At 48.0% G+C, this 27,909-nt stretch overlaps 1 protein-coding gene across 1 annotated transcript; it reads left to right on the forward strand.

Annotated features, from left to right (window-relative positions):
- Positions 1–474: 474 nt before the first annotated feature.
- On the forward strand, positions 475–27,909 carry nsmfa (NMDA receptor synaptonuclear signaling and neuronal migration factor a). Its single transcript, XM_067250908.1, has 16 exons — positions 475–545; positions 8,980–9,041; positions 9,261–10,145; positions 10,459–10,525; positions 11,050–11,055; positions 12,918–12,986; positions 15,305–15,357; positions 16,137–16,226; positions 17,181–17,308; positions 17,593–17,676; positions 17,917–17,950; positions 19,504–19,574; positions 23,049–23,128; positions 24,264–24,366; positions 26,524–26,599; positions 27,815–27,909. The coding sequence occupies exons 1-16, from the start codon at positions 475–477 to the stop codon at positions 27,907–27,909; spliced, it is 1,974 nt and encodes a 657-aa protein (XP_067107009.1).

Below are 27,909 nucleotides of genomic sequence, written 5' to 3' on the forward strand. Positions count from 1 at the left end.
CATACACACATGACACCCCTTATGATGATGACACCACGAGTCTAAACCCCTCCCCATTCCATTTCCCTTGGTGGAGATCAATGAGAGAGAGAGAGAGAGAGAGAGAGAGAGAGAGAGAGAGAGAGAGAGAGAGAGAGAGAGAGAGAGAGAGAGAGAGAGAGAGAGACAGTGGCGCGTGTCTGAGTGAAATTTTCTGCACATTGATAGCCAGCTTTAACCTTACGCAAGTACCCTGAAGACAGCAGGGCGAGGAGGCGACTCAAATCTCACCAAGTAGTCCACCAAGCTCTCAAGCATTCTTTTTTCAACAATAGATCTCTGCGGACCTCAAAACACTTTAGCAACAGTGGAGTGCCCAGACCCGGGGCTTTTCGTGGATTTTTTGCAAGCTTCTCGTGTTTTCTCGCCGCATTTTTTCCGTGTTGAGGATCTCTGGAATGAGCCGTTTTCTGCACGCGTTGTGTCCATGCCAGCATGGGAACTGCCGTGTCTAAAAGGAAGACTTTGAGAAACGATGCGATATCTTCCGTGGCAGCAAAAGTTAGGTAAGTGTACCCGATCCAGACCGATCATCGATCGACATAGCATGTTTTGCGCAGATTGCATGGCATCTGCGCTGATTTTCGTTTTGTCTGTCAAGTTACCAAACATAATCAAACACTGAGTATGGACCCGTGCTGCAATTTTTGTTATGGCAAAGATAAGTTATTATGCGTTGATGCTAGCTAACAACGCGTATGAACATATAAAATCGCCGCTGTCACCTATTAATCCCACCACATCTGTCGTCCCGTGATGTTCACCGGGAGCATCTGCAACCTGCGCCCGTCGCTGTGTCTCCCGCCAGCCAGGGCGACATGACCGGATTTCATAAATAGCGACGGCATTTACTGCCGCAGGTGTCCTAAATGGTTGTTATTCCCGTGTATTGTGGCTTGACACTGGGAGCACGCACACAGGTGCGTGCTCCCAGCTGAGTTTAACCAAGCCACTTTAATGCTGAAAACATTGAACCAACGTGTGGTGGTTCGGATGGGGTATATATAGGCTACCTCACAGAACGACACAACATATAGATGTGAGCATTGTTAGTCAAATTAAATGCCTGGTGGTAGCCAGGACAATGTTGTAATGCGACGCAGACGCATTCTGAAAGGAGACTATCGCTCAAAAAACGGGGAAAAAAACGTTTTTAGTGTTGAACCCAGTATAGGCTATCACGCTGATGCCCACTCTTCCGTAACAAAGGCGCTTGTAATTATGTGCTTTTGACCTTCCAACGGACAGCCTGTCTCAGTAGCACTCCCGCCCCCGGCGGACAAATGATCTTACTATTCATTTATCAATCAGACGCAATTGACTCGCCTTCGGTGATCAGCAGTCACGGTGAGTTACCGCGCCGGAGAGAGAGGGCATCAGAATGCCAATAAACTCAGGAACGCAAGCACACTCACGTCTCTCTGGCAGGTGTTGGGGCTTTAGGACTGGTTAACAATTCCGCCGCGTCTAAACGTGCTTTCACATGTCACTGTAAACACGTGTTGTAAATCTCCAGTTTTTTCCTCAGTCCGTTTGGAGACATGCACACAGATCTGAACCAGAACCGAATAGCCGAAAACCGAACCGCAGTCTTTTATGGATTTCAGGGAACGACGTGGTCTGCTCGCATGCTGCCGTTGAAACCCACACCGTTATAAAGCGTTCAGAAGTAACAATAGGAAGCGATTGACAGATAATTGATTATTTGAGATCATCTAACCATTTTTTCAATTAAGGTCACTGAAACGACCTTGATGTCCAGAGTTAGATGTGTAAAGGAATGTTGTTACGTCATCAGGTGTGTATGTGCCTCTGCTTCAGTGCGTGTGTGTGTGTGCGTGTACCACTTTGCGTGTTCATGTCAGGCTGCGCTACGTGCTGAACACACAAAGGGCTATGATGAGAGAGGAGACCCTGGGAACGTCACACGCACACACACGCACACACACACACACTCTCACACACACACACACACTCACACACACACACACACACACACACACACACACACACACACACTCACACACACACACACACACATACACTGTATGCCTCCCTTCTGATACAACAGAGCTAACAGGCTTCTACAGTCTCAGGTTGAGGCTGAACCCTCATCCTATCTAATCTGGCTTCAGTCAGCATGACCCTTGACATCACATAACATACTGTCAACATCTGCCTGTCCCCTACTGATGACCTCATACATTTACATTTACATTTACATTTAGTCATTTAGCAGACGCTCTTATCCAGAGCGACTTACAGTAAGTACAGGGACATTCTCCCCGAGGCATGTAGGGTGAAGTGCCTTGCCCAAGGACACAACGTCAGTTGGCATGACCGTGAAGCGAACTGGCAACCTTCGGATTACTAGCCCGATTCCCTCACCGCTCAGCCACCTGACTCACCTGCATGCAAGAGAACCACACACACTCACACAGACATACACTAATAATAACACAAACATGCAAGCGCACACCTCACACACTCTACAGAATTCTGTGTCGTGTGGACTATGTAATAGATGATTTGTATTCTGAGACAGCTTGTTTCGTGTTTTAAACGTTTAAAATGTCAAGGTCTTTGGGTGCTTTAAACACACACACACACACACACACACACTCACACACATTGTCCTGCTATGCCCTTTTATAGGAGCACACATTCCTGTCTTCTTCATCACACACAGTCCTTCACACAAACACAAAATCCTCCAATCCTGCCCTCCTCTCCTCCCATTTCTGCTCTTCTGTCGACTGTCTGAAGGGCAGACTGGGCTCTGCCGCTCTAAGAGCGGCTAGTAATGTCTGAACTGCATGTCTGCAGTGCTCTCTCAGGAGCTCAGTCCCCATCTCTGCTTTACCTGCTGTCTCTCTCTCTCTCTCTCTCTCTCTCTCTCCTCTCTCTCTCCTCTCTCCTCTCTCGCTCTCTCTCTCTCTCTCTCTCTCTCCTCTCTCTCTCTCTCTCTCTCTCTCTTTGTCTGTCTCTGTCTCTCTCTCACTCCCTCCTGCTCTGCTTGACCAGATCCGTAGGAAGTACGGCTCTTTCTTGTACCCCCTAAAGCAATACAATCTACACGTACTCCTTAACATTCACCTAACCTTTTAGCTCCATAAATGCCCCCCGATGACCTCACTAATGACCCCCCCCTAACCCCCCTAACCCCCCCCCCCCCCCCCCCCCCCCCGCCAACCCCACAGTCTAGAGTTATGTCTACCCTCCTGCACCACAGTTCAGGGCTGTGTAGGTAAGTGCCCACCCCCGCTCCCCCCACCCCCTCAGTTTCACCTCAGACGCTGCCAGACACTGAGCACCCGGCCAGGCATGCCCAGGAGAAATGGACCCCGCGTGTGGATGTGCAGCGTTTGCCCCACCATATGGCCAAGCTCACTGCTCCCCGGCCTGGGTGTCTGTCTGATGGATGAGGTCGGCTGGGCTCGTCCACAACTGCGAGGGGGAGGTCTCTCTCTCTCTCTCTGCCGTCTGACTCATCCACCAGCTGATTTGGTGTCTGAAAATGCTAGGTCACCCTGAAGGGGCTTAACCTTGCTAAAGAGCGCCGGAAGGGGACTAATCAGACACCCGGTGTGGGATACACACACACACACAGAGGTATGAGTGTGGCTGAGTCATCACTCAGTAACGTAACATATAGTGCAGTTGAACTGTATGTTTTACTGTCCGCCCCCAAACACACATACAGCCCAGTAGCAGAGCAGCATTATGCTCTGTACCGACTCAGACAAGCTGGATGTGGGGGTGTTCTGGAGGAATGTGCTTAAGGTTCTCAACAGATCGGTCTTGGTTTCGAGGTTGTTAGGTTCGTATGGTTCCTCGCAGCCAATCAATCTTCTCTCGCTCGGTTAAGTGTCTAGCTTTTCTGATGTGTTGATTGGAGAGAGTGAGATAGACTGACGCAGAGTGAGATGCAAATGAGAACTTGGCCATCTTGTTTAGTGTGTGTGTGTGTGTTTGCACCTATCCTGATTATAAAACGGGTCACACTGAGCCCTCAGGCGGCAGAGAACTAGGGAGAAAAAAGAAGATAGAGATTGAAATCGAGCTTGACCTGCAGCCTTGTACCTGAGAACAGCGAGACTTGGAGGAGAAGACAAACGTGCTTCTGTAAAGGAGAGAGAGAGAGAATGAACATCGGCTGTAGGCCACAGGACAGAAGCATCCAGAAAAGGAAAGGAAGAGAGATTTCACGATAAATTAAAAGCTTGCTCTGCCACATCTTTTACTGAATCTACTTGCAATGCAAGTAGATTCAGTTGACCAAAGGTGCTTGGCCCCTGGTCAGCCATTCACTAACAACTGTTACATCACTCTGTTACCTTTACATTCGTATGTCTTTTATACATGGTACATTTACGGTTCTAAACGTTTTTATCAACTAGCCTGAGATGCTGCTGAACTGTAAAACATCTCTCTCTCTTTCTCTCTTTGTTTGAACCTGTGAGGGTGCTTGCTGTAATTGCGTTGATTGCCAGAGATGATACAAATGACTGTGTGACACTTCAGCCACGAAGCCCCTCTCCAGTGCTCTGGACGGGTGTTATGCAAGTGTACGTGTCAGTGTGTGTGAGTATGTGCCATGCGTCAGGAGTGGCGGCGGTGGTGGCAAGGGCGCCACGAGTGTCACTCGAGGGGACGTTTTAACGGCTGCGCCGATCGGAAGCGCTGACCCCCTGTGCTCCATAATACGCCTCTTACGTGAGTCCACAATCGCTTACTGCCCTCCGGTCCAGAAGCACTCTCAAGAGGCCATCAGCCCTGTGACTTCGAAGAGCTGAGCTAAAGGGAAGAAATCATAAAGAAAAATGATTCAGTTAGCGCAGCCGTGGGGGGATTTGATTGGCCAACCATTTGAACCATTTCTCTCCAGGTCGTTGTTTATGGTTGGGAGAAGAAGCCAAGCACCTTAATGGGACCTGTCACGTTAGAACCAGCTGGAGGTGGTGCCAGAGAAGAGGTCTGTTTCTGTGCAGTAATATGGAGAATCATGTCTGACCATAGAATTATTTCAAGAAGTAATGTTAAGATCTACATTTAGCAGATGCTCTTCTCCAGAGCGACTTACAGTAAGTACAGGGACATTCCCCCCGAGGCAAGTAGGGTGAAGTGCCTTTCCCAAGGACACAACGTCATTTGACACGGCGGGAATCGAACTGGCAACCTTCTGATTACCAGCCCGATTCCCTAACCACTCAGCCACCTGACCTGAGATCTAAGTGTAAGTTAAGACTCACACAATCCTTGACATGACGGAGAGACAAAAGAACGAGTCGAAAGAGAGAGAATGGGAGTTGTCAGCCAACTAATTCTTGACTGACAATGTAGCGCCCCCTGTGTTCTTGGTGGGGCAGTGCCTCTGACACTTCACAGCCATAGATCTTTCCTCAAGCAACACCAGTCACAGATGTCAACTACACCAGAGAGCTGTGCCGGGCTGTGTGGTTGTGTCATGTTGTCTTATCAGGGAGGCTGGCAAAGTACATGTACACGGCGGAATGTTCTCTGTTATCACCTGTTCAAACCCAGGTACTGAACATATCTCTTAACCCCAGAACAGTGACAATTAACTTGGATGTGCGTGTGTGTGTTTCTCTGTTAGTGTGTGTCTGCAGGCACAGTCGGTTGTCTTCTCCATCTCTCTCCCCTCTCCCCACTGTTCTCCACTTCCCCCGTCTCTGCGGTCGGCCGGTTCTTGCTCTCTTTCTGTAATTTCCCTCTTTCTACCTCTCCACACTCCACTTCCTCTCTGTCGTGGCCGTTCCCTCCCAGCCTCGCTCCCCTCATCCTTTCTCTCCTCCCTCCTCCAAATTCACATTGGCTCTCCTGGCCTTCCTCTCTCCTCGTCTCACGTCTGAGAGCACGTCTCTTCCTCTCTCTGCGTCTCTCCTTATTTTTCTCTCACCCCTTTTCACACCCCCCCCTCCTAAAAAAAAGCACACATTTAATCTCTCTCTCTTTACTATGTCTCTCTCTCTCTCTCTCTCTCTCTCTCTCTCTCTCTCTGCCTTTCCTCCTCCTCTGTTTACACTCATGGTTTATGGATGACGGTCTCCCAGGCCACCGTGTGTGTGTGTGGTGTGCTTTTTGTTGATTTTAATGAAAGCCTCTTGCCTTTGAATAATAAAAAAGAGAAAAATGAAAAAGTCTGGGAGCCTCAGAAGGAGAGCCCCTTCCACCACACCAGTTTAATCTGTACCAGGTCTGTACAATCTGACCGGCTAGATTACAGCTCTCTCTCTCTCTCTCTCTCTCTCTCTCTCTCTCTCTCTCTCTCTCTCTCTCTCTCTCTCTCTCTCTCTCTCTCTCTCTCTCTCTCTCTCTCTCTCTCTCTCTCTCTCTCTCTCTCTCTCTCTCTCTCACACAGACACACAGTCTCACACTGTCTCTCTTTCTATTTTATGCACACACACACATTCTGGGTATAGTCAGGGAGATAGACTGCCTCTGTAAAGCCAAGGTGCAGTGACAGGATTGCAGTGGCGTACGGTATGCAGATTATGTTTGGATGTTCACAGAAGGCTGTGCCCATGTCGAGCCCCTCCTGTGACAACCTCAAATTGGAGGGATACACACACACACACACAACGGCACTGGCACGGAACATCTAAAAGCATTATGTCATCTGCAGCACCATAGGGGTCACTAAAGAGAAAATCTCTGTATTTTGTGTCGGCTAAATGACTAAACGTAAATGTATGATGAAAGGAAGAAGAGAGAGACAGGTAGGTAGACAGATAGAAAGGCAGGTGGTTAGGCAAACTGACAGACAGGAAGGCAGGCAGGCAGAAATACAAACAGGTAGACAGGAAGGCAGGTAGAAGAAAGACAGGCAGGCAGAAAGACAGACAGACAGGCAGACAGGCAGGAATACAGACAGGTAGACAGGCAGGCAGAAAGAAAGAAAGACAGGCAGAAAGACAGACAGGCAGACAGGCAGGAATCTCAGGCTCAGGGTTCTCTTAAGGAGTCTCCTGCTCAGTTTGTGGCTGTGCTTGCTTTAATAATTAACAGTGCTGTCAGGGATAAGGAGTACATTTATACATAGACCCACAGCTCTTCTGTGTGTATATTTATGTGAGATGGCGTGGGTCTTATCCCAAGCTTGAGGGGGCCGACAGGAAGTGATGTCGTTTTCTTACAGGAGGATCATCCCTTGGTCTAATCCTCCTCTGTCAGAAGCTGGGCCAGGGATGCATCTCTTTTTTTGTTCTTCACAGACACACACACACACAGCCCACCCCCCACACACACACCTCGCACATATCTCACACACATGCAGCACACACACCGGCACCCCTTCACCCCCCCCCCCCCCCCACACACACACACACCCCTGCACACTCACACAGATGTGCACTGCATGGGTGGTTATGCAGCTAAGATAAAAGCCTCCCGTCATCTTTTCTAAGATTAGTGTCTCAAACGTGTCTCTGTCTCCACCGCGAACCACCACAATCCGTTTTTCTGCACGGGCACGCACCTCACGCCGTCTGTTTGTTGTGCTGCACATCAACTGGGCTCGCGTCTCTCTGTAGTCCTGTCAGTCAGACGGGAGAGAGCGGCGCCTTACCTGACTCCTCCGTCGTCTCCCTCCCATCCTCTCCTCTCCTTGTCTCCCGTAGTGGTCTGCCTCTCCTTTGCTGTGGCTCTCTCTCCTTGTCTCCTTCACCTCGTCTCTCTCACCTCGTCTCTCTCACCTTGGCTCCTCTCCTTGTCTCTCTCGTCTTGTCTGTGCTTGTCTCCTCTCCTAGTTTCCCTCTTCTTGTGTCCCCCCCCCCCGACACACACTCACACTCAAACTCTAAACCGTCTGACTCATCTGTCATCCATTGTTTTTGTTGCAGCCCCCCCTGCTGTTTCTGCGTCATCTATTTCACTCCGACTCTGATATCGAGTAGCTCTCTCTCCTTTCTTCACCTGCTAATGAAAACAGACAGTTTAATAGTAGCTGTTCTCCGATCTCAGGCTGGTCTCTGAAACGCATCTTTTTGCTTTCGATCGAGTCCCAGCATGTGAGATGGCGCCGAGTGTCATCGTGCTGTGAGCACGCGGATGTGCGTGTTTGAAGTGTAGTCGAGCGTGAATGTAAAGCGGTGAGGCAGTACTTTACACATGACACACGCACACACACACACACACACACAGCTTCTCTATTTTCAGCTGTGCTTCTGTCAGTAGGTCTTTCCCTTAGTAGATATGCGCACACGCACGGGCATGGAAACAAACACATTACTTCTCTGACTCACATTACGTTACGTATACACACACACACACACAAGCACACACCCTGTTTGCCACAGAGAGAGGGGTGTGTGTCAACTTTCTGTCAGCACAGGAAGTCTGAGGTCATGAGATTAATTCCACCTGAGCCTTTTTTTACAGCATCCTTCGTTTCTCCATCTCCTGCTCTCTTTCCGGCTTTTCGTGTGCCTTCCTCTGCCCATTGCTCTGTCCCTCCCTCCCTGTCTCTCCATCTCTGTATCTCACTCTACCTCTACGAATCTCTCTCCCCCCCTTCTCTCCCCCTCCCCTCTACCCCTCCCCTCCTCTTCCACTCCCTCTCTCTCAGCCCGTCTGGAGTTTAGAGATAATACAGCTACATCTTAATCTGTGGGTGGTACCATCCTACAAAAGCAGGCAATTAAGTGTACAATTCCCCCTTCTTTCTAATCCCTCCCGACCCCTTATCCCTCTCTTTTCCTGTTTCGTTTTTTCTTTCTCTCTTCCATTTTCTTAATCCCTCCCTTCCCCTCGTCTTTGCCTCCCTTTCTCTCTCTCTCTCTCCCTCTCTCTCTCTCTCTTTTGGCCTGTGTGTGTCTCACTCCCGTGTCCTCTCTCACTCCTTTGCTCATTATCTCACACTTTCGATCCCTCCACCCATGTGTTAATGTGCGTGTGTGTCATGTGTGTGTGTCCCTACAGAGCAGCCCGAGCATTTGGAGAGTACCTGTCCCACACACACCCTGAAAACCGAAACGGATCAGGTCAGCGCCCCTGTCATCCCTCCATTCCTGTTCATTTTGGTTCCAGTGGATCATTTCCTTCTTGACCTCAAACTCATCCTAATTTGAAATGTCACTACTTTATTCCTTTGTCCATCTTTCCCACGCTCTTCTTTTTTCCCCTCTCTCTCTCTCTCTCTCTCCCTCCTCTTTCCTCTCTCTTCTTCTATAACCTCTTTCTCTCTTCCCCCCCCCCTGCAGCTCACCTACTCACTGATACCTTGGTGGGTCCAGACTCTGAGTCCCTCGAGGGCAGCTGTCCTCCAAACAACAATCTCCATCCCCACCTCCACCTCAGGGGCTCTCCGACCACATCCGATCCCAGCCTGGTGAATTCTTCGCTGGGTCTGCTCCAGCCACCGCCCCCCTCCATCACCACCACCACCTCCGGCATTTCCTCAGGCAAGCCCGTCCGGCTCTCCCTCGAGCGGAGTTTCTCGGCCGAGGAGGACCAGCAGAAGTGCGTGGAGTGCGCCCTGCAGCCTGCACGCGTCTACACCATCACCGGAGAGCACGGCATGCTGGGAAGTGGCCGGGGCAGCAAGGAGAGCCTGGAGCTGGATGTCCTGAAGGGGGTTCCCTCGTCTTCGCGGGACCCCCACCACCCGAGCACCCTGGTCCAGCCCTCAACCTCCCCATCCTCCTCCTCCCCCACCCAGCACCACCTCCGCCACCACCATGGAAGTGGGGGTGCTGGAAGCGGCAACCATCACCATGGCAACCATTACCACGCCGGTAACCACCACCATGCGGGGGGGAGCTCCGGCAGCGGGGGTGGAGGAGGGGGCGGGGCCAGCGGTGGGAGCAACCATCACACTCTGAGCGTGGGCGGCGGTCACCATGGACACCACCACCACCTTTCCCAGCCCCCGCTGCAGAGCTCAGTGAGTGCCCACAACATCCGGGGCTGGGGCGAAGGGGGCAAGGGCGAGGAGTGCGGCGGCCTGGCATGCGACTCCTGTGGGGGGGCCCCGTCACGCAGCCAGGGCTCTCTGGATCTGGAAAGCTCCACCCGCGAGGCAGGCAAGCAGCACAAGCGCCTAGAACGGATGTGGAGTGTGGACCGGATGACTGGGCTAGAGAGAGGTGAGGGGGGAGAGGCCGCAGTGAGGGAGAGGCGCCGAAATCCAAGGGGTGAGGGTCGGTGTTGTGGGGAGGGCGGGAGGGGGCTGGGTTGGTGACGAAGGCTGGATGTGACGTGGTCTGTATTTCTGACTAGTTAGTCTCTCCGTCTCTCCCTCTGTGTCTCCCCCTCTTCCTCTCTCCCTCTGTGGAGTGGATATGTGGAATGGTGCTGTTGTTGGTCGTGCTGCATCAACTCTATCTTCTACTTAATATACTGCTCTAACTGTTCATCGACACTGCTTTAACGTCAATTCAATGTTCTATCCGTCCCCAGAAGACAGCAACTGGTTTCCAAAGGAAAACATGTTCAGTTTCCAGACCGCCACGACAACCATGCAGGCGTGAGTACCATGCACAAACGTTAACATGCATCGCAAATGCGTCACACAAACTCAATTTTCTCTCTCTCCGACTATCTCTCTCTCTCCTACTCTCTTTCTCTCGCTCTCACCTACTCTCTCTCTCCTACGTTCTCTCTCTCTCTCACACACACACACACATGCAACGACATGGAGGAAAAGAAAGAGAGAGACACACACACACCTTTAGTCCATAGGGAGTAATACACATGGTCAGAGTGACCTTTGGGAGACAGATGTTGGTAAAGGACATCCTGCTGCTTGTAACACCTGCCTCTCTGGGGACACACTGACATCTTCACTCTCCATGCTCTAATTGTCTGCCTCTCTCTGCCTCCTCTTTCTGATTCTTCCTCACGGCCTCATGTACTCTCTTTTTTATCTGGCTCTCCCTCTAGTTCTCTCTCTCCTCTCTCTCTCTCTCTGGCTCTCTAACTCACTGATCCCTGTTTGAACATTTTCCCTCTCTCCCTCTGTTTCACGCGAACCGTCGATGGCCACCACAGGATATCGTGAGTATTCACTCCATTCCACTAGAAGCTTACTACTGACCTAATTCCTAACCCTTGGACCCTAACCCCCTGTCAAGGCTGGGTGTTTGAAGTTACATGGAAAGCAGACTGTCTACTGTAACCGCTGAGCGAATCGGGAAGCACAGGCAGGGGTGTACTGTATGTGTGTTTGTCGTCAAACAGCCAACCCCTATCATCCTGACTGTGGGTGTTACGTTCAAACATTACCTGACACAAAAACAACATACAATGACTCATCCTTCTCATTGGCGGTGTCCGCCTCAGACTAACAGCTGTGTGTTTGCTGGTCCAAACGCTGTCAGCAGCTCAACCCTGCTCTGCCCTAATGCAGGCTTTGCCATCAAGCAAATAAGAGTGCCCAGGAGCCCTGTGTCTGAGCCAGACCACACTGAAAGCAGGACTACAAACAGGACATGAGAACAATGGGGGTGTTTCAGAAAGCGGGTTTATTGAATACTTAGAGTTAGTTAACTAAAAGTTGATGGAAACTCTTGGTTTAGGGTTTCAAAGAGCCAGCTCAGCATTTCTCTGACTCAGTTACTACGGTAACATACTCCGTGAAGCTATCCTGTTGCACCTAAATAATATATAAAATTTGCGCACGCACACATACACACATTTTAAAAACTCAACTTATTTTGCTGCTGCAGTGGTATTGCTTTTTAAAATGAAATATCGGTTCATATTTGGCATGTTCGGCAGTCATATTTTTTTTTATTCCACTGGGGTGAAATGGGCAGTTTTTGTATTTTTTTCCTTGTGTTGCCATGATGAAAAGTGTTATCTACGGAGCCCCTAAAGGGACATAGGGAGAGAAAAAATCTGGTGCGCACGAGATACTTTCTGGTGCGCACAACAAACTTTCTTGTTACAACGCTGAAGTATCTGGTGGATACCGCATGCACAGAAGCGTGCATTAGAACTGCTGTTTTCATGCGTGGAAATGACAGAAAGAGGCTTATTTGAGCTGTATATATTTACATTTACATTTAGTCATTTAGCAGACGCTCTTATCCAGAGCGACTTACAGTAAGTACAGGGACATTCCCCCGAGGCAAGTTGGGTGAAGTGTCTTGCCCAAGGACACAACGTCATTTTGCACAGCCAGGAATCGAACTGGCAACCTTCAGATTACTAGCCCGATTCCCTAACCGCTCAGCCATCTGACCCCACATATATATAGCTGTATCCACCTTGGACATTAAAAGTTTGTTTGCAAGTCGTCACCACTATATTATCTAGAAGACATTAAAAACGAGTCGTGTCGTCTGTTTTGGCGCAAGGGATACATCCGTCTTGACCAGGGGCCAAACGTGGTGTACGCACGAAAGGGGCTGAAAATGTGCGTACGCCACTTCCCACGCAAAGGTTGTGATTTATAAAAAAACAACCTTGAAAATTCAGCGCTGTCTCAGAGTCAGTCAACCCAGTTGTGGTTTGAACTCAGAGTATGTTAACCCTGCTTTCTGAAATACCCCCCTTGACAATAGTAAGAAAAATAATAATAAGAACAAATTCAAACAAAACCCTGTAGCTAGGCCTAACTTCTGTCGTCTTACCCTCTAACCTGATGCTAACCTAAACTAAACCCATCAAACCAACCTTAAAAGGCCTGTCCAATCATGCTACCCTCTGATGTCCATCCAATGCTATCCCCCACCCCCGCCCCCACATCACCAACAGAGCCAGCTAAAACCAGCAGAGCTAGCTGTAGCGCTAACACCCCGGGCTGGCAGCTAACTATGGTAGCTAGCGGGCCGCGCGTCACGCTCTGCACCCTCCTCATGCTAAGCCCGCCATTCTTTCCCCTCATCCTTTAATTCTGTGCCACGTCCTGGCAGGGCTTTCCGGGGATTTGTGCAGAAAAAGAGAAGAGAGAGGGATCAGGAATCTGCGGATGTCATCCAGAGGTACCGTGTCCCTAGCCACAGGGTTGTGTGCTAGATGTGCTACCGCTAGTGTTGGCTTTCCCTCACTACTATTGTCCCTGGCCCCAAACCCTCTCAAATGTAACAGGCAAGACACTGCCCCCCCCCCCCCAGGAGAATGTCAGTTCAACTGTTGGCTTTAAATAAGAAAGTAAACCCTGAAAGTGTGAAGAAGTTTGCCTCCCTTAAAGTTGTATTGTTGCATTGAGGGCAGATGGTTGGTGTACGTGCAATGCATCTTCACTGGCCTGGTGTTGCTGACATCTTGGTATCATCTTACTGCAGTGAGCATTTGATTTACTAGGGGTGCAAGGGCTGACGATGGACCATATGTGAGGTTTTAGCAGATAGCAAGCTCATGCTAATGGTTGGGGGGATGCTAATGGTTGGTGAAGCTACTTGTGAAGCTCTGCGCTAATGTGGCTAGAGCTAGTTACTGGGATGGTCAGTGTGGGTGTGACTCCCCTTCGGGGTCTGGCTGGGTAGGTGAGGGCTGAGATCGTCAGAGACTGGGGCTCAACGAGCAAGCGGGCGGACTCACGGTGCTCAGTGCTGCAGTAGAAGGTCACAGTGACACAGAGCAAGTCTGATTAATGGAGGAACAATAGAACGATTTGGGCTGTCTGGCAGATTCTGACAAGAGAGGGAGAAGGGGATGAAAGATAGAGAGAGAGAAAGAGAGAGAGAGAGAGAGAGAGGAGGAAGCACAAGAGAGAGGGGAATAGATGGGGAAAGAGAGAGAAAGAGAGGACAACGTTGGAGAAGCCTCCAGCAAACATGAATCCTCTATCGGAGAACACAAGGGATGAATTGCAGAAGAGAGACAGAGAGGGAGAAAGCATGCTTTCAGCACTAGAGCAGGAGAGCCATCGGAAAGAACCACAGAACGAAATGAGAGAGACGATGTCAGAGGGAGGGGGAGAAAAGGGAAGAAGAGGAAAGCAAAAGAGAGGTGTAGTCCACCGACAATGGAGACGGGGGACAACGGAGCGAGGAAGTATGTGATGCTGGGAGAAGAACGAGAGATGCTGAACAACGAAAGGAAAAAGAGTTAATGAGATGTACGTGGGAGGAAAGAGGGAGGAGAGAGATGGCTAGCAGGGGAAGGAGGAGGGAGACGGAGGGGGAGAGCCTGTGACTCATCTCCAACAGGCCGAGTGGGCGTCAGGGTGGTTTCTCTCTTTTCATCCCCTCATTACCAAGCCTGGGTTTGTCTCTCCTCTATCCTCTATGGACACGTGGGTAAAAAGGACAGAAGCGGGGGGAGGTGAGGTGGGGGGTTTTCTGTTCTCTTCTTCATTCTCATGCCTCACATACTCATGTCAGAAGACTCACTGAGCTAATAACTAGGCCTAGTCAGCCATTAAAGAAGAGCTAGGTTTGGATCAACGGTTTAGCATTGAATTTACAGTGTTTGGACAGTAAAATGAATTGTATTCAAAGGTTTTGGGTAAGAAATTGATTAAATTATACAGCTATTGATTACTTTGATGAAGTGAAGAAAAAGAAAATAGCACAGGGTTCTGAATTCCAATTATAATTATTATAATTTGGTGTTGCTTAACTATAAACTGACAGATTCCCTACATGGTGTCTCAGGTGAAATAAGGACACACTGTTTCTGTGGCCTCCTGTGGTCTCACGTTTGTCCATCCACGCACGCACCACACCACACACACCACACCACACACACACCACACCACACACACACGCACCACACAGAGGACATCATTAGCTGGCCGGATGCCTTTCTTAAGGAAGAAGAAAGACACATGTGGAGGCGTAGAGCGGCTACACGAACAGGCAGGACTTGTGTTCATCTTCTCCAAAAGAACAATTCGAGGCTACAGAACAGCAGATGTGCAAAACGTGGAAGACAGGAAGCGTAACAGAGAATGTTACACAGTAATAATGACAATTAGAGAGTGGTCTCTCAGAGGTAATCCTGTTGAATACTGAAACACTGTTGAAGCCAGTTAATAAATGCTTTTACTATTGCGATTCTGTTAGGGTCAGGGTCATCATAGGGTCATCATCAGTATGTTGGGCCAGCATCAATTATTGTCTGGCTGAGTTTTCATAGTGTCCAAAGTAAGTATAGGAGGATAGCACAGTACTGTTGTTTGTTGGTACTGAGAATGTATTTGCCTGCAACTCATCGAGCAATAAATATTTTTGTCTTTGTCGTCTTATTGTTCCTGTCTTCTCAACCTTAGCTTTGTTGTGTCACGTAAAAAAAAAAAATGTGGACACTTCTCTTTCATGGTTCGCCTTCCCTTCTTCTACCTTTCTGCCCACAGAAACTTCCGGAAGCATCTTAGGATGGTGGGCAGCAGGAGAATGAAGGCACAGAGTGAGTCACTGATGTGTGTGTTTGCGTGTGTTTATCCGACACTTTTGTGTTATGTCCGCCCACATCATCGTTTTGGTGTTTTTGCATGTGTGTGTAGAACGCATGTTCCCCTGTGTGATGTGTGTGTGTTTACTGTCACTCTGTTTTCTGCATGCCCCTGTGCACATGTTGTGAAAGTGTACGCGTGAAACAGCATCGGTTTAATGAAGGGATGAGAAGTGGTGTGTGTGTGTGTGTTTTACGTGTGGGTTGTCTATACCTGCTGAATGTCACGTTGACATCATTATGCTAACGACATGGAGAGCATAGGATCGTTTTGATCTGTGTGGGTGTGAGGAAGACTGGACACACCTCCTACCATCAACACTTCCTGTGTGCATTCAAGAAAGGGGTGACGGTGTCTCGGTTTATTCTGTGAGTGTGCGTCTGTGTGTGTGTTTAGGGTGTGTGTGTTCAGGGTATTTGGATGTTCAGGTTGTGGGTTTTTCGGTTGTTTCGGTTGTTGTTTGTGGTGTGTATTTGCTTGTGAATGTACAGGTTGTGTATGTGTGTTCAGGGTGTGTGTGTGTGTGTGTACAGTGTGTGGGTATGAATGTTCAGGTTGTGTATGTGTGTGTTCAGGGTGTGTGTGCAGTACGTATGTGCATAGGAATGTTTAGGTTGTGTACGTGTGTTCAAGGTGTGTGTGTGTACAGTATCTGCGTGTGAATGTTCAGGGTATGTTTGTGTGTGTGTGCGGGGTGTGAGTGTGTGACACTCTCTCCCCACCTGCACTATAGCATTTGCCGAGCGTAGAGCGAAGAGTTTCAACCGCTCCTGGAGTGACCCTACCCCTGTCAAGGCTGACTCTCCTCATGACCCCAGAGACAGTGAGTCAACACACACACACACAGATGCATACACATACAAAAAAGCACACACTCAAACTCATTCTTATGCATATTCTCAAAATCTCCACACTTTTTCCTGTCTCTCTGCTTCACTCAATATCTCTCTCTCTTGCACGCACACACACACACACACACACACACACAAACACAAACACACCGTGATTAGCTGTCTCTGCTATTGACTCTGACCCTGTCTGTCTGTCCCCCAATGGCCGTGGGTCTGTCAAACGCTCTGTGGTGCTCTTTCTCTCTCTCTGTGAGTATCTGTCTGAAACGGAGTGCGTGCAGCAGGTTTGCGTGGGTGAGTGGGTGTGTGTGCGTGTGTGTACACTGTATGTTAGTCAGTGTCTGCATGTGTTTTACGTCTCTGTGTCGTCGCCAGTGTGTTTTTAACTGTGTTTTTGTTTCTGTTGGCCCCATCTGCATTGAGCCAGTGCATCTATGCGAGTGTGAAGGAGAGCTGATGTTGATGACTAGGAAACCACTCCTCCCCTTTAAGTCACTGCTGTTCTCTCTGACGGCTGCCCTGTTTTGCCTCTCTGGATGACTGACGCGAGCCGTTGATCTTGCTTGTCACCCCTCCTCCCTCCCCTCCCCTCCCCCCCCCCCCCCACACACACGCAGTTTTTCTTCTCTCACTCCTTCCCTCACCGCTCTGCTCTGTGCATTCTGTTTCTCTCTTGAGGCTGTCTTATTCCTTTATCTGTTCTTTCATCGTCGCCTCACCCTTTTCACTTTGTCCACTCCTAAAGGTCTCTCTCTCTCTCTCTCTCTCTCTCTCTCTCTCTCTCTCTCTCTCTCTCTCTCTCCCCTTTCTCTTTTTAACAATATTCTCCTCTCTCTCTCTTCGTTTGCGCTCTCTTTCCCTACTCCCCTTCTTTCTCTCTCTCTAACCGTGTTCTTCCTCCACTCTCTCCCCCGGGGGGGTCGCAGGCGGGGAGCTGCAGGCCTCGTGCGGGACCTTGGACGAGGGGGGGTGCGACGACATGGACTGGGAGGAGGAGCGGGAGATGGAGAGGCTGGCCTGCGAGGGGGACGACTTCATCCCTCCTAAGATCATGGTGAGAGAACAACAACGGGCTTGACTGATAGCGGGTGGAGTCATTTCTCCATGCCACGGCCAGCCTACTGTAAGACTGATGCCGGCTGCTCACTGAATGAAGCCGTGTAAATAATACATGGACGTTGGTTCACTGCCTTGCAGGCATTAGTTGAGATGGAGCACTCTGGGGACTGAGGTGAATGTGTCTCTCCCATCGTTCTCTCCCTTCCCACCCCCTCTCTCGTTCCCTCCCTCCCTCCGTGGTTCCTCCCTTCCTCTCTTCCTTCCATTCTTCACCTTTAGCTGATCTCCTCCAAAGTCCCCAAGGCAGAGTACGTTCCCACCATCATCCGCAGGGATGACCCGTCCATCATCCCCATCCTCTACGTGAGTCCCACACCCGCATGCACACACTCACGCATGCACACACACGTACGCTGACGAACATCACACCGACATATGGACACACACACACATTTCAGGCATTCACCCGCGCACCTCCACTACACATACACCTGTTACTATACTGTACGAGAACTAACCCCTTGGCTGGGTTGAAGACAGTGTGAGCAATGTTTTGCTGTACTATCCAATGAACCTCATTTTGATTGATCTCTGTGTGTCCAGGACCATGAGCACGCAACGTTTGATGATATCCTGGGTAGGTACCTCGGCCATGGGAGTCAGGCTGTCAGCTTGGGTTTATCTGTCTGTTTACGTGCCTCCATCCCTCCTGTCTGTTTGGGTTAGCCTGTTGATCTTGGTGGGTCTGGGTCTCTCCCCTGTATCGTCTCCCTTTTTTCTAACTATTTTCTCCACCTCCACCTCCGTCTCACTTTCTTTCCACCCGTTTGTTGTTCTCCCGATGTGTTATCTTCGGGTCATTCTGACCCATCAGTCATTGTGACCCACCGTCGTATTGCGACAAATTTACCACATACAAAAACAAAGTCAACCATTGCCTTTTAACCGTTGGGCTGTCTCAGACCCCCCACATTGCAAAGGTTAAAAGAAAATGATTTTTATTTGTTTTTGTATTGGGCAAAATTGGGTAAACTCACGGTGGTTCGTTATGAACCTTTTGGTCATGTGACCCGAAGGCAGCACAAGGGTTAGGGTTCGTAAAAGGGTATACTGTGCAGGGCTCGAAATGAACTTTTTTTACTTGGTTGCATTGGTAGCAACATTTAGGACCACCGACCGGAAATGTTCATATTGTCTTTTCAGCTCTTCAATTTGTGCGCGCTAGTCAGCTCCCTTTCACGTGACAACGAGCGCCGTGACAAGGAGTGATTGACGGCTAATCTGAAATCTGTAATAAGTTAAGAAGTTTAATGGTTATGCAATGTTGAATAGAATGGTGGACCGGTCATTGTGCAGTAGGCTAATTATCGAGCGTTTCGTAAATAAATTAACAATGAATAATTGTAGCAATTATCTGCACTCACAAATGCTCCCAAATATATTTTGAGGTCGCACGGTTATAATTTCGGGAGCATATGCGACCAAAATGTTTGCAATTTCGAGCCCTGCTGTGCAGTGTGTCAGTCTGTCTTTACCTGTCTGTGTCTATCGGGCTGTTGTTCAGTCTACATTGGTTAGTCTGTCTGCTTCACTGTGTGTCCGTCTGTCTGCCTCTCTGTCTGTCTGTCTGCATTTGTCTGTCTGACTGGTTCACTGTGTGTCCATCTGTCTGTCTGTCCATCGGTCTGTCTTACCACTTCACTGTCTGTCAGTCTGTCCGTGTTCCTCCACTCTCCTCCCTCTGTGTCTGCTCCTGTCTGGTCAGTTTGCTGTTGATCGCTGCCTCACTCTTACGTAGAGCAATTCCCTTTTGTATTACGGTGCTTGTCTGCTGCGCAGTGTTTTTCATCAGGCTTCATTTTCTGTCCCTTTACCTGTCTCTCTCAAGCCCTGCATTTGTTTTCACCGACCTTCTCTTTCAAACTCATCCCTTCCTTCCTCTTTCCGTCTGCTTCTTTATCTTTTCCTCTCTCTTTCTCTTCTCACGTCAATCTCAGCCTCTCTGTCTTCTAGTATATGGTCTTGTCCTCTCTCTTTTCTCCGTGATCTTTCTTTCTCGTTATCTCTCATTCATCTCTCTGTGTTTGCTCCCTCCCTCTCCCTTGCCCTCCCTCTTGCTTTCTCTCTCCCTCCCTTTCCCCTCCTCTCTCTTTTCTCATCAACCTCTCACCTTTCCCTCTTCTTTCACAGAGGAGATAGAGAAGAAGCTCACTGCTTACAGGAGAGGCAGCAAGATCTGGAGGATGCTCATCTTCTGTCAGGTGAGAGAGAGAAATGGCGAGAGAGGGAGATGGAGAGGGGGAGAGAGATGGAGAGGGAAAGATCAATAGAAAGAGAGGGAGTTAGGAAATAGACATACTGTAAATTATAATCTAAGGGATGAAATACAATGAAATATAATTTAAATATACAGTACATCATCTATTTATTTCCTGTTTATGTAACCATGTATAAAAACAATAAAGCACTCAGGGGGTGTGGTATATCACCAAAGAACCCATGGGCTGTGCTGGTGGACAATGACCGCAGCACAACACATGGGTTATTTGGAGACATACCACACCCTCTCGTGGTTTTGACTTAATTATAGTAAGTAAAATATAATTTATAAACCGCATTTCAAAACCAGGGTTACAATAAGAACATTGAAAATAAAATAAAATGGGAGTAAACTTTCAGTTTATACAATATGCAGCATAGAATGATAAAATCATAAAATGCAATACCAAACAGTACAAACTACACAGAAGGCAAACATCATTACAAAAACAAAGTGATTTTGGAACAAGTGGGTTTTCAATCGTTTCTTAAAACTATCCTGACTCTGCATTCTTGGTCTAAGGGAAGACGGTTCCAGAGAGTTGGAGCAACAACAGAGTAAGCTCGGTCACCCTTGGTGTTGCCAGTAAGGGCAGTGCAAGTAAGGGCAGTCCCAGTAAGGGCAGTCCCGTCACTAACGTCACGAAAACACGCGTGACTACCTTTGGCAGAAAATTCGTTTAGCATCTGTTAACTTGGGGGACAGCTAGGCTAACTATAGCTTTACTGCAAGGCAGCTGCAGAAACGCCACAAGCAAAGAGGCCATGGTGATAACTATTTACTCATTTTACTTTGTGATATGACACACAATTGTGATGTGTAATGTAAAATATAAGCTGATATTATTAAGGAAGTACATCTACTTTCGGAAACAGTAGTCTACTATTTCACTGAAGTATTAGCATCATGACATTAGCCTGTGTTTCCCGGGCAACACATACTACAGTGGTCTATGATGTAGCGTTATCTGTTTTCAATCGTTAAAATAAACATTCCTCACATATACATTTTCGTTGTAGGATTTATTCTGACATTAGTAAACGATTTGTTGTTGAAATTACCATTACCTGTGGTTTCAAACCAGTGTACTGTAGCTCACTGCAACGCTGTAGCCTACGCGAGACACTACAAAAACATCTACACAGCTGTTTAGGAAGTCAAACGGCGACAGAACATGTTCGGCACTCCCCTTACTTAAATCAAAAGTCTATCTAACTACTAACCTGAACTTCATTGCCACAGCCTAAACGTTGTCAATCTGTTCATGAAAATAATTAATTTCAGCCTAGACCGTACAACGGAACGTTAAATCCAATTCAACCAACGCAATCGCTACCAAGACGAACACAGCAGTAGTCTAGTACTGTACCGTAGTAGTACAATTTACCGGGGCAGCTTTTCCACACAGGGCTATATCCATTTTGCGTTGTTACTGACAATGATCGCTACCAGTGAGCATTTTATGAATGAGCGATTTTCCACTAAATAAATGTCAAGCTTATTTACGTTTTGGGGGGCATATTTTCAGTTAGCAGATGGTACTGTACTGTTTGAATCGCGATTCCATCTTCTACTGCCGGGTAACGTCGTAGAATAATCTTCAAAGGGGGTTCTTTATTAATGAATGAATGCACTATGAGTAGGCCAAATGCCTGAAAATTTGCCTGGCTGCCAGCCCAACTTCGTCCCGCCCACAAAAAAATTTGGTCAGGAAGTTGGGTCTGGAGGGTCTCGTATTGGGGACAACTACAGAAAACCAGAATCTGGGCGGACCAATGAAATTGCCAGGGCGGGCTTTATACGATGATAGACAGATGATCAACAGTAACGTAATCACTCACGTCACAAAAGAGCGCTTAAGTTGAATTCGTTTTGAACAAACATGGCTACCGCTGGAGATCTGGGATGTTATGATTCTGCCATCGAGTCTGTTTTAGAAGACATCGACAGCGCATTAATTTTGAAAGAGGAACAGAGAAACGCAATCAAGGCATTTGTCGATGGAAAATATGTTTTTGCCGTCCTTCCTACGGGATTCGGTAAAAGTTTAATTTTTCAGCTGGCCCCGATGGTCGCGAAGAAGATGGGACACAACTACTACTTTGCTCTGATTGGTTGTAGATCTATCCAATTGAGCGAAGAGGCATTTGTTTTCCAGGTTCGTTTGAAACACGCCCCATAGTCACAGCCCAACGGAGAGTTCTCAGACTCATATTCTGACTAGAATTATGAGTATGACAACGTCAGGCTACCTGAAAATATCACGAGAAGGTAAAAACTTAAAATGACGTTTAAATCATAGAGATTAGGTCAATTTTTACACCGGTCTGACAAATTTATTCGTTTTGATTCAACGATGAGGCAGCCTCTTGCAGGGGAAATGAGAAGACATCTATTTCATTCTACACTTGACTCGTATTTTCAGTTGTAAATGAGCAGCAAAAAAAAAAAATGCTTTTAAATCTATGTAATCTTTATAAATAATAAGTATGCATTTTTATATAAAATATACAGAAATATCAGTCTTAAAAATGTCATTCAAAAACGGAACCCTGTGCAACCGACGCAAGCAAGCACACCCTACAATTTCCCCAGAAATTGTACCCTCTCTAGTTTATTCATGTGTTTCCTTTTGAGTTTGCGGACATGAAACCCCACTGTAGCCATCTTTGGGAAGTTGCTCCCTTGAAAAAAACAACACATGAAGTCAGTGAGAGGAGGAGGAGCCAGTGTTGAGCTAACCTCACATCATATATAATGCACTATGGTTTAGATTCTCCAAGGTGCTTTTGTAGTAGATGATGTAAGTTCCCGGAGGAGAGCCAGGGTTTAATTAAGGACTTTTGAAGCTGGAGTGGATAATTGTACCTTTCGAGTTTGATTTGAGTGGGCCTTTATTGTAAAGTGTGAATTATTCTTAATGGATATGACCCTGGACTGAGAAAGCTGTAAGGCTTAAGTGTTTGTGTGTGTGTGTGTGTGTGTGTGTGTGTGTGTGTGTGTGTGTGTGTGTGTGTGTGTGTGTGTGTGTGTGTGTGTGTGTGTGTGTGTGTGTGTGTGTGTGTGTGTGTGTGTGTGTGTGTGTGTGTGACTAATTTAACTTCTTGTACTCTCTGTGAATTCGATTATTGTTGCTTGCTTTCCTACAGGTACACTCTTGCACTTTTTGAGGTTCATGCTGTTTAATTGTAACTTGTTTAACTACATGCTCTTATGTTTTTTCCCATTGGCACTTATTTGCTTTTCACAATGTATGCTTCACGTTTGGCTACCCACACTGTTTTGGGGCTCGTTGTTTATGATCATTGACCTATGCACTATTTTAAAGCTCTCTCTTGGAAGTCGCTTTGGATAAAAGTGTCAGCTAAATGAATACATGTAAATGTGTGTGTCTGTGCACGTGTGTGTGTCTCAGGGAGGCCCGGGGCATCTGTACCTGCTGAAAAATAAAGTGGCCACTTTTGCCAAGGTGGAGAAAGAGGAGGACATGAGCCAGTGAGTCACGGCAGCATCACACTGTCCATACTGTACACCTCCACTGTCTATACTGTACATCTCCACTGTCTATACTGTACACATCCACCTTCACTGTCCATACTGTACACCTCCACCGTCTATACTGTACACCTCCACTGTCCATACTGTCCACCTCCACTGTCCATACTGTACACCTCCACTGTCTATACTGTACACCTCCACTGTGCATACTGTACACCTCCACTGTGCATACTGTACACCTCCACTGTCCATACTGTACACTTCCACTGTCTATACTGTACACATCCACCTTCACTGTCCATACTGTACACCTCCACTGTCCATACTGTACACCTCCACTGTCTATACTGTACACGTCCACCTTCACTGTCCATACTGTACACCTCCACTGTCTATTCTGTACACGTCCACCTTTACTGTCCATACTGTACACCTCCACTGTCTATACTGTATACGTCCACCTTCACTGTCCATACTGTACACCTCCACTGTCCATACTGTACACCTCCACCTCCACTGTCCATACTGTACACCTCCACTGTCTATACTGTATACGTCCACCTTCACTGTCCATAGTGTACACCTCCACTGTCCATACTGTACACCTCCACCTCCACTGTCCATACTGTACACCTCCACTGTCTATACTGTATACGTCCACCTTCACTGTCCATACTGTACACCTCCACTGTCCATACTGTACACCTCCACCTCCACTGTCCATACTGTACACCTCCACTGTCTATACTGTACACATCCACCTTCACTGTCCATACTGTACACCTCCATTGTCTATACTGTACACATCCACCTTCACTGTCCATACTGTACACCTCCACTGTCCATACTGTCCACCTCCACCTCCACTGTCCATACTGTACACCTCCATCGCCACTGTCCATACTGTACACCTCCACTGTCCATACCGTACACCTCCGTCTGCTCTCACTCTGCAACTGTGCTGTTATACTGTGTTACACAGGCTCTTCTCAGTCCAACTCTGGCATGTGGTTGGTTTCTACGTAATTTCTCTTCCACTGTTCTGGATTCTGCAGCCTGTTGCTAACCCCCCCCCCTCGCCCCACACACACACTCTCCCCTCTATCACCCCCCTACCCTCCCGTGTGTGCAGGTTCTGGAGAAGGCTGAGTCGGTTTATGAGCAAAGTGAATCCAGAGCCCAACCTCATCCACATCATGGGATGCTATGTCCTCGGCAACCCCAATGGAGAGAAGGTACACACCCACACACATACTATAATGCAAGTTAATGGACTTATCTTACTATGGAAAACACATTTGTCTACTCTCATCAGGTCCCTCTCTGTAAAATCATGCTTCCATCTCTTGCTCTCTCTCTTTCCGTCTCTCTCTTTCTCTCCCCTTTTCTCTGTCTGCCTTATCTCTCTCCTTTCCATCTCCTCTTTCTTTCTCTTTCCCTTTCACAGTCCTTGGTCTCTCTATCTCTCTTGCTCTGTCTGTCATTTCACTACATTACCCTCTCTCTCTCTCTGTCTCTCTCTCTGTCTCTCTGTCTCTCTCTCTGTCTCTTAACATCTCTTACCTGTGAGCTGATGATGTCACCCTGAGTCATGTTTTTTGGACTCTGTGCACTGGAGCCCTGTGAGTGTAACAGGGGACGGGATGGTACGCTGCACTCAGACGCACACCCACCCACACACACACACTGATTTGCATAAAGTACACATCTCTCTCAGTCTCACATCTCTCTCCCGTTCTCTCTCTCTCCCCATTTCTTTCTCTCCTTTTATCTCTGTCTCTCTCTCTCCGCCTTTATCTCTCCCCGTTTCTTTCTCCCTTTCTCTGTCTCTATTTCTCTCTCTCTCTCTAAGTTTCTCTCTCCCCCGAATGTCTCCCCGTCACATGCACGGAGGGATGATTTCTCACCTGATTGTGTTAGCTGGCCTCCTGTCGTGTCTGTCAAACTGGTTGTCGTGGTTATGTAAGCTGAAGTGCTCCCTTGGGGCCATGAAGCAAGTTGTACTGTACCTGTACTGTGTGTGAGGGTGGGGGGTGGGTGGGCTGGGGGGGGGCTAGGTGCAGACAAGCTGCAGGATAACCTTTTGGAACCTTAGACCCCCCCACCCACATAAACCCCCTCTCTCCTCTCCTGTCGCCTCGACATTAGCATCGTCCTTGGTGTGTAAACCGGGACGATTCTCCCCCGCCCACTCCCAGCGTTCCTGGGTTCGACTCGGCGCATGCCCCAGTAAACACAGTCCTGCTGGACCAGATTAAACAGCCGTACCACTCCAGCCTCCTGAGCTGTCCTCCAGCCCTGGCCGGCTGGACAGCCTAGCCATACACCATGCTGAATGGCAGTTTCATCATCATCATCGTCGTCGTCACCACTAGCAGCAGTATTATCCTTATCGTCATCTTCGTCATCGTTACCGTCATCATCATCGCTGTGACGTACTTATCCTTGTTGTCCTCATCGCCACAGTCACCTTCATCTTTATCATCGTCATTAACTTCCTTATCGTCATCCTCATATTCAGCATCATCATCATTGTCATCATCATCGTGACAATTCTCAGGAATTGGTACCCAGTTCACCTTTCTTTTTTGTTGTTGCTAACTGCCTTGACTCAGCCTTAGCATTTCCTGGGCCTTGAACTCTGTCCTTGAACCTTCTCTCCAGGTTCCTACATCGTTGATGTGCCATGACACTGACAGGTCCAAAAACCCAACCTAGAAGGTTCGAAGTCCTGAGGGAGACCGTCTGCTGTGTTCTCTATGGAGAAAAACCGGCACTTTTAATCAAAAAGAGCTTCAATAAAACATTAAGTGAGAGTCTCTAAATGAGAGTCGTCAAACCAGCGTTCCAGATTCTTCTAAATTACAGATGAGCTGATTCTCTGGATGGCCCTGAGCTTGGGTTTCCAAAGGGGGGTGGGGGGGTTGAGAGGAGTATTGTGTGGACTAGAGAGAAGGAGGATGTGAAGTAGGAGATGGAGAGAGGTCGATGGAGAGTAGCAGTCGCTGGCTGCCTGACAAAATCTTTTCTCTCTCCCTCTATCTATGCCTCTCTCTCTCTCCCTCTATCTATGTCTCTCTCTCTCTCCAGTTGCCTTTTCTTCTCATTTGCCTTCCCCGTCACCCATCTGGGATGAATGCACAATTTGTTTCGGCTATAAAGTACCATAAGCCAGAAAGCTTTGTATGTGTATCAGTGTGTGTCTGTGTGCGTTGGTGTGTGTGTGTGCGTGCAAAGGGTGACGGGCGGGTCTTACCGGGTGCCCAGCCTTCCCTGATGATAGTCTGCTGGGTGATGATGCCACGCCTGCATATTAATCGGTGTGTGTGTGTGTGTGTGTGTGAAAGAGACAGAGAGATTAATTGGTGTGCGTTCTTATCGTTGTCCAACAGCTGTTCCAGAAACTGAAGAACCTGATGAGGCCTTACTCCATTGACTTTGCGTCTCCCCTTGAGCTGTCCGCACAGGGTGAGTCTTTCAGCCTATTAATACACACACACACACATGATGCTTGTCCGGCTTGTGCTCCGTCTTCAGCTTTGTTTTTTCCTTTGCTTGTCTTCTCAATTAAAAATGTCATTATCTTCAGTGCCCTCCACCCCCCCACCTCCCTGTCTCATTCCCCTTCCGCTTTTCCATTTTGTTTCCCTTCCTGATAGTAACGCCTTCGTTGCGCTCGTCCTCCCATTCAATCTCTTGGTCCCCTATCTCTTTTCTTCCCCTCTCCATTACCTAGTTGTCTTTTTTATTGCCTCTTCTGACCTCTCGCCTTCTCCTCTCCCCTACTTTAGCTACAGGCAGTGTTGGGAAGGATACTTACAAAACGTATTTCGTTACGGAATACAGAATACATGCCCAAAAATGTATTTTGTAACGTGTTCCGTTACTCAATCTGAGTAACGTATATTGAATACTTGGATTACTTCCACATTGAATTGCGAGTGTAGGAATGCGGCCATCCTGCTTACTAAACTGCGTTTCCCGATAACGATGGATCTTAGTTGTTACGAGGGTTCTCTACTAGCAAAATAACGAACCATCGTTATTTCTTACGTGCGTTTCCCGAACATGCTCGTAAGGAGATCCCTCGTACGTGTCTCTTAAGAACTACTTGAGAGTGGATGAGAGGCATGCTTTGGCCAACCGTGGTACCTGAGTTTTCATCCCGCGTGCATGTGATGGCCATGCATTGGCTTAGCCAATAGCATTGCAGAAGGAAAGAACGAGAGGCATTGACACGGGAGCGATAGATGTAGTTGTGTTCGTACAGTGTAGAAACCACCAGATCGAAGTTCTGGGAAACGCATGGAGATGCCTTAATTTAATTCGAGAGTGAATAAACTCGTGAAACCGATAAGTATCGTAATGTAATCCATAGATTTCAACAATGTAACTGTATTCTAAATACCAACTATTTAAATTGTAAACTGTAACGGAACACAGTTAGTCATCATTTGTATAGTGAATACGTAACGCCAGTACAACATGTATTCCGTTACTCCCCAACACTGGCTACAGGACACACTTGTTGTTCCTCCTCTCTTTCCTTTGCTATCATGCCCACCTCCCTTATCTCGCTTTCTCCTAATGAGCAGCTAGACCAGCAATACAGTCTATTTGTCCACAATTTCATCATCTCTTCATTCCCCCCCCCCCCCCCCCCCCCCCCCCCCCCCCATGTAGGCAAAGAGATGATTGAGAAGTATTTTGACTTCCGTCTCTACCGCCTCTGGAAGACCCGGCAGCACTCCAAACTCCTGGACTACGAGGACCTGTGA

This window comes from Osmerus mordax, chromosome 14, assembly GCF_038355195.1.
Source record: "Osmerus mordax isolate fOsmMor3 chromosome 14, fOsmMor3.pri, whole genome shotgun sequence".
In the NCBI taxonomy this organism is placed as follows: Eukaryota; Metazoa; Chordata; class Actinopteri; order Osmeriformes; family Osmeridae; genus Osmerus; species Osmerus mordax.

Excerpts from the sequence above, each read along its gene's own strand:
- nsmfa (XM_067250908.1), top strand. The coding sequence starts at position 475 with ATGGGAACTGCCGTGTCTAAAAGGAAGACTTTGAGAAACGATGCGATA. Across the intron at positions 12,987-15,304 it reads TCTGCGGATGTCATCCAGAG|AAACTTCCGGAAGCATCTTA; the intron begins GTACCGTGTCCC and ends TTCTGCCCACAG. Across the intron at positions 19,575-23,048 it reads GGATGCTCATCTTCTGTCAG|GGAGGCCCGGGGCATCTGTA; the intron begins GTGAGAGAGAGA and ends TGTGTGTCTCAG.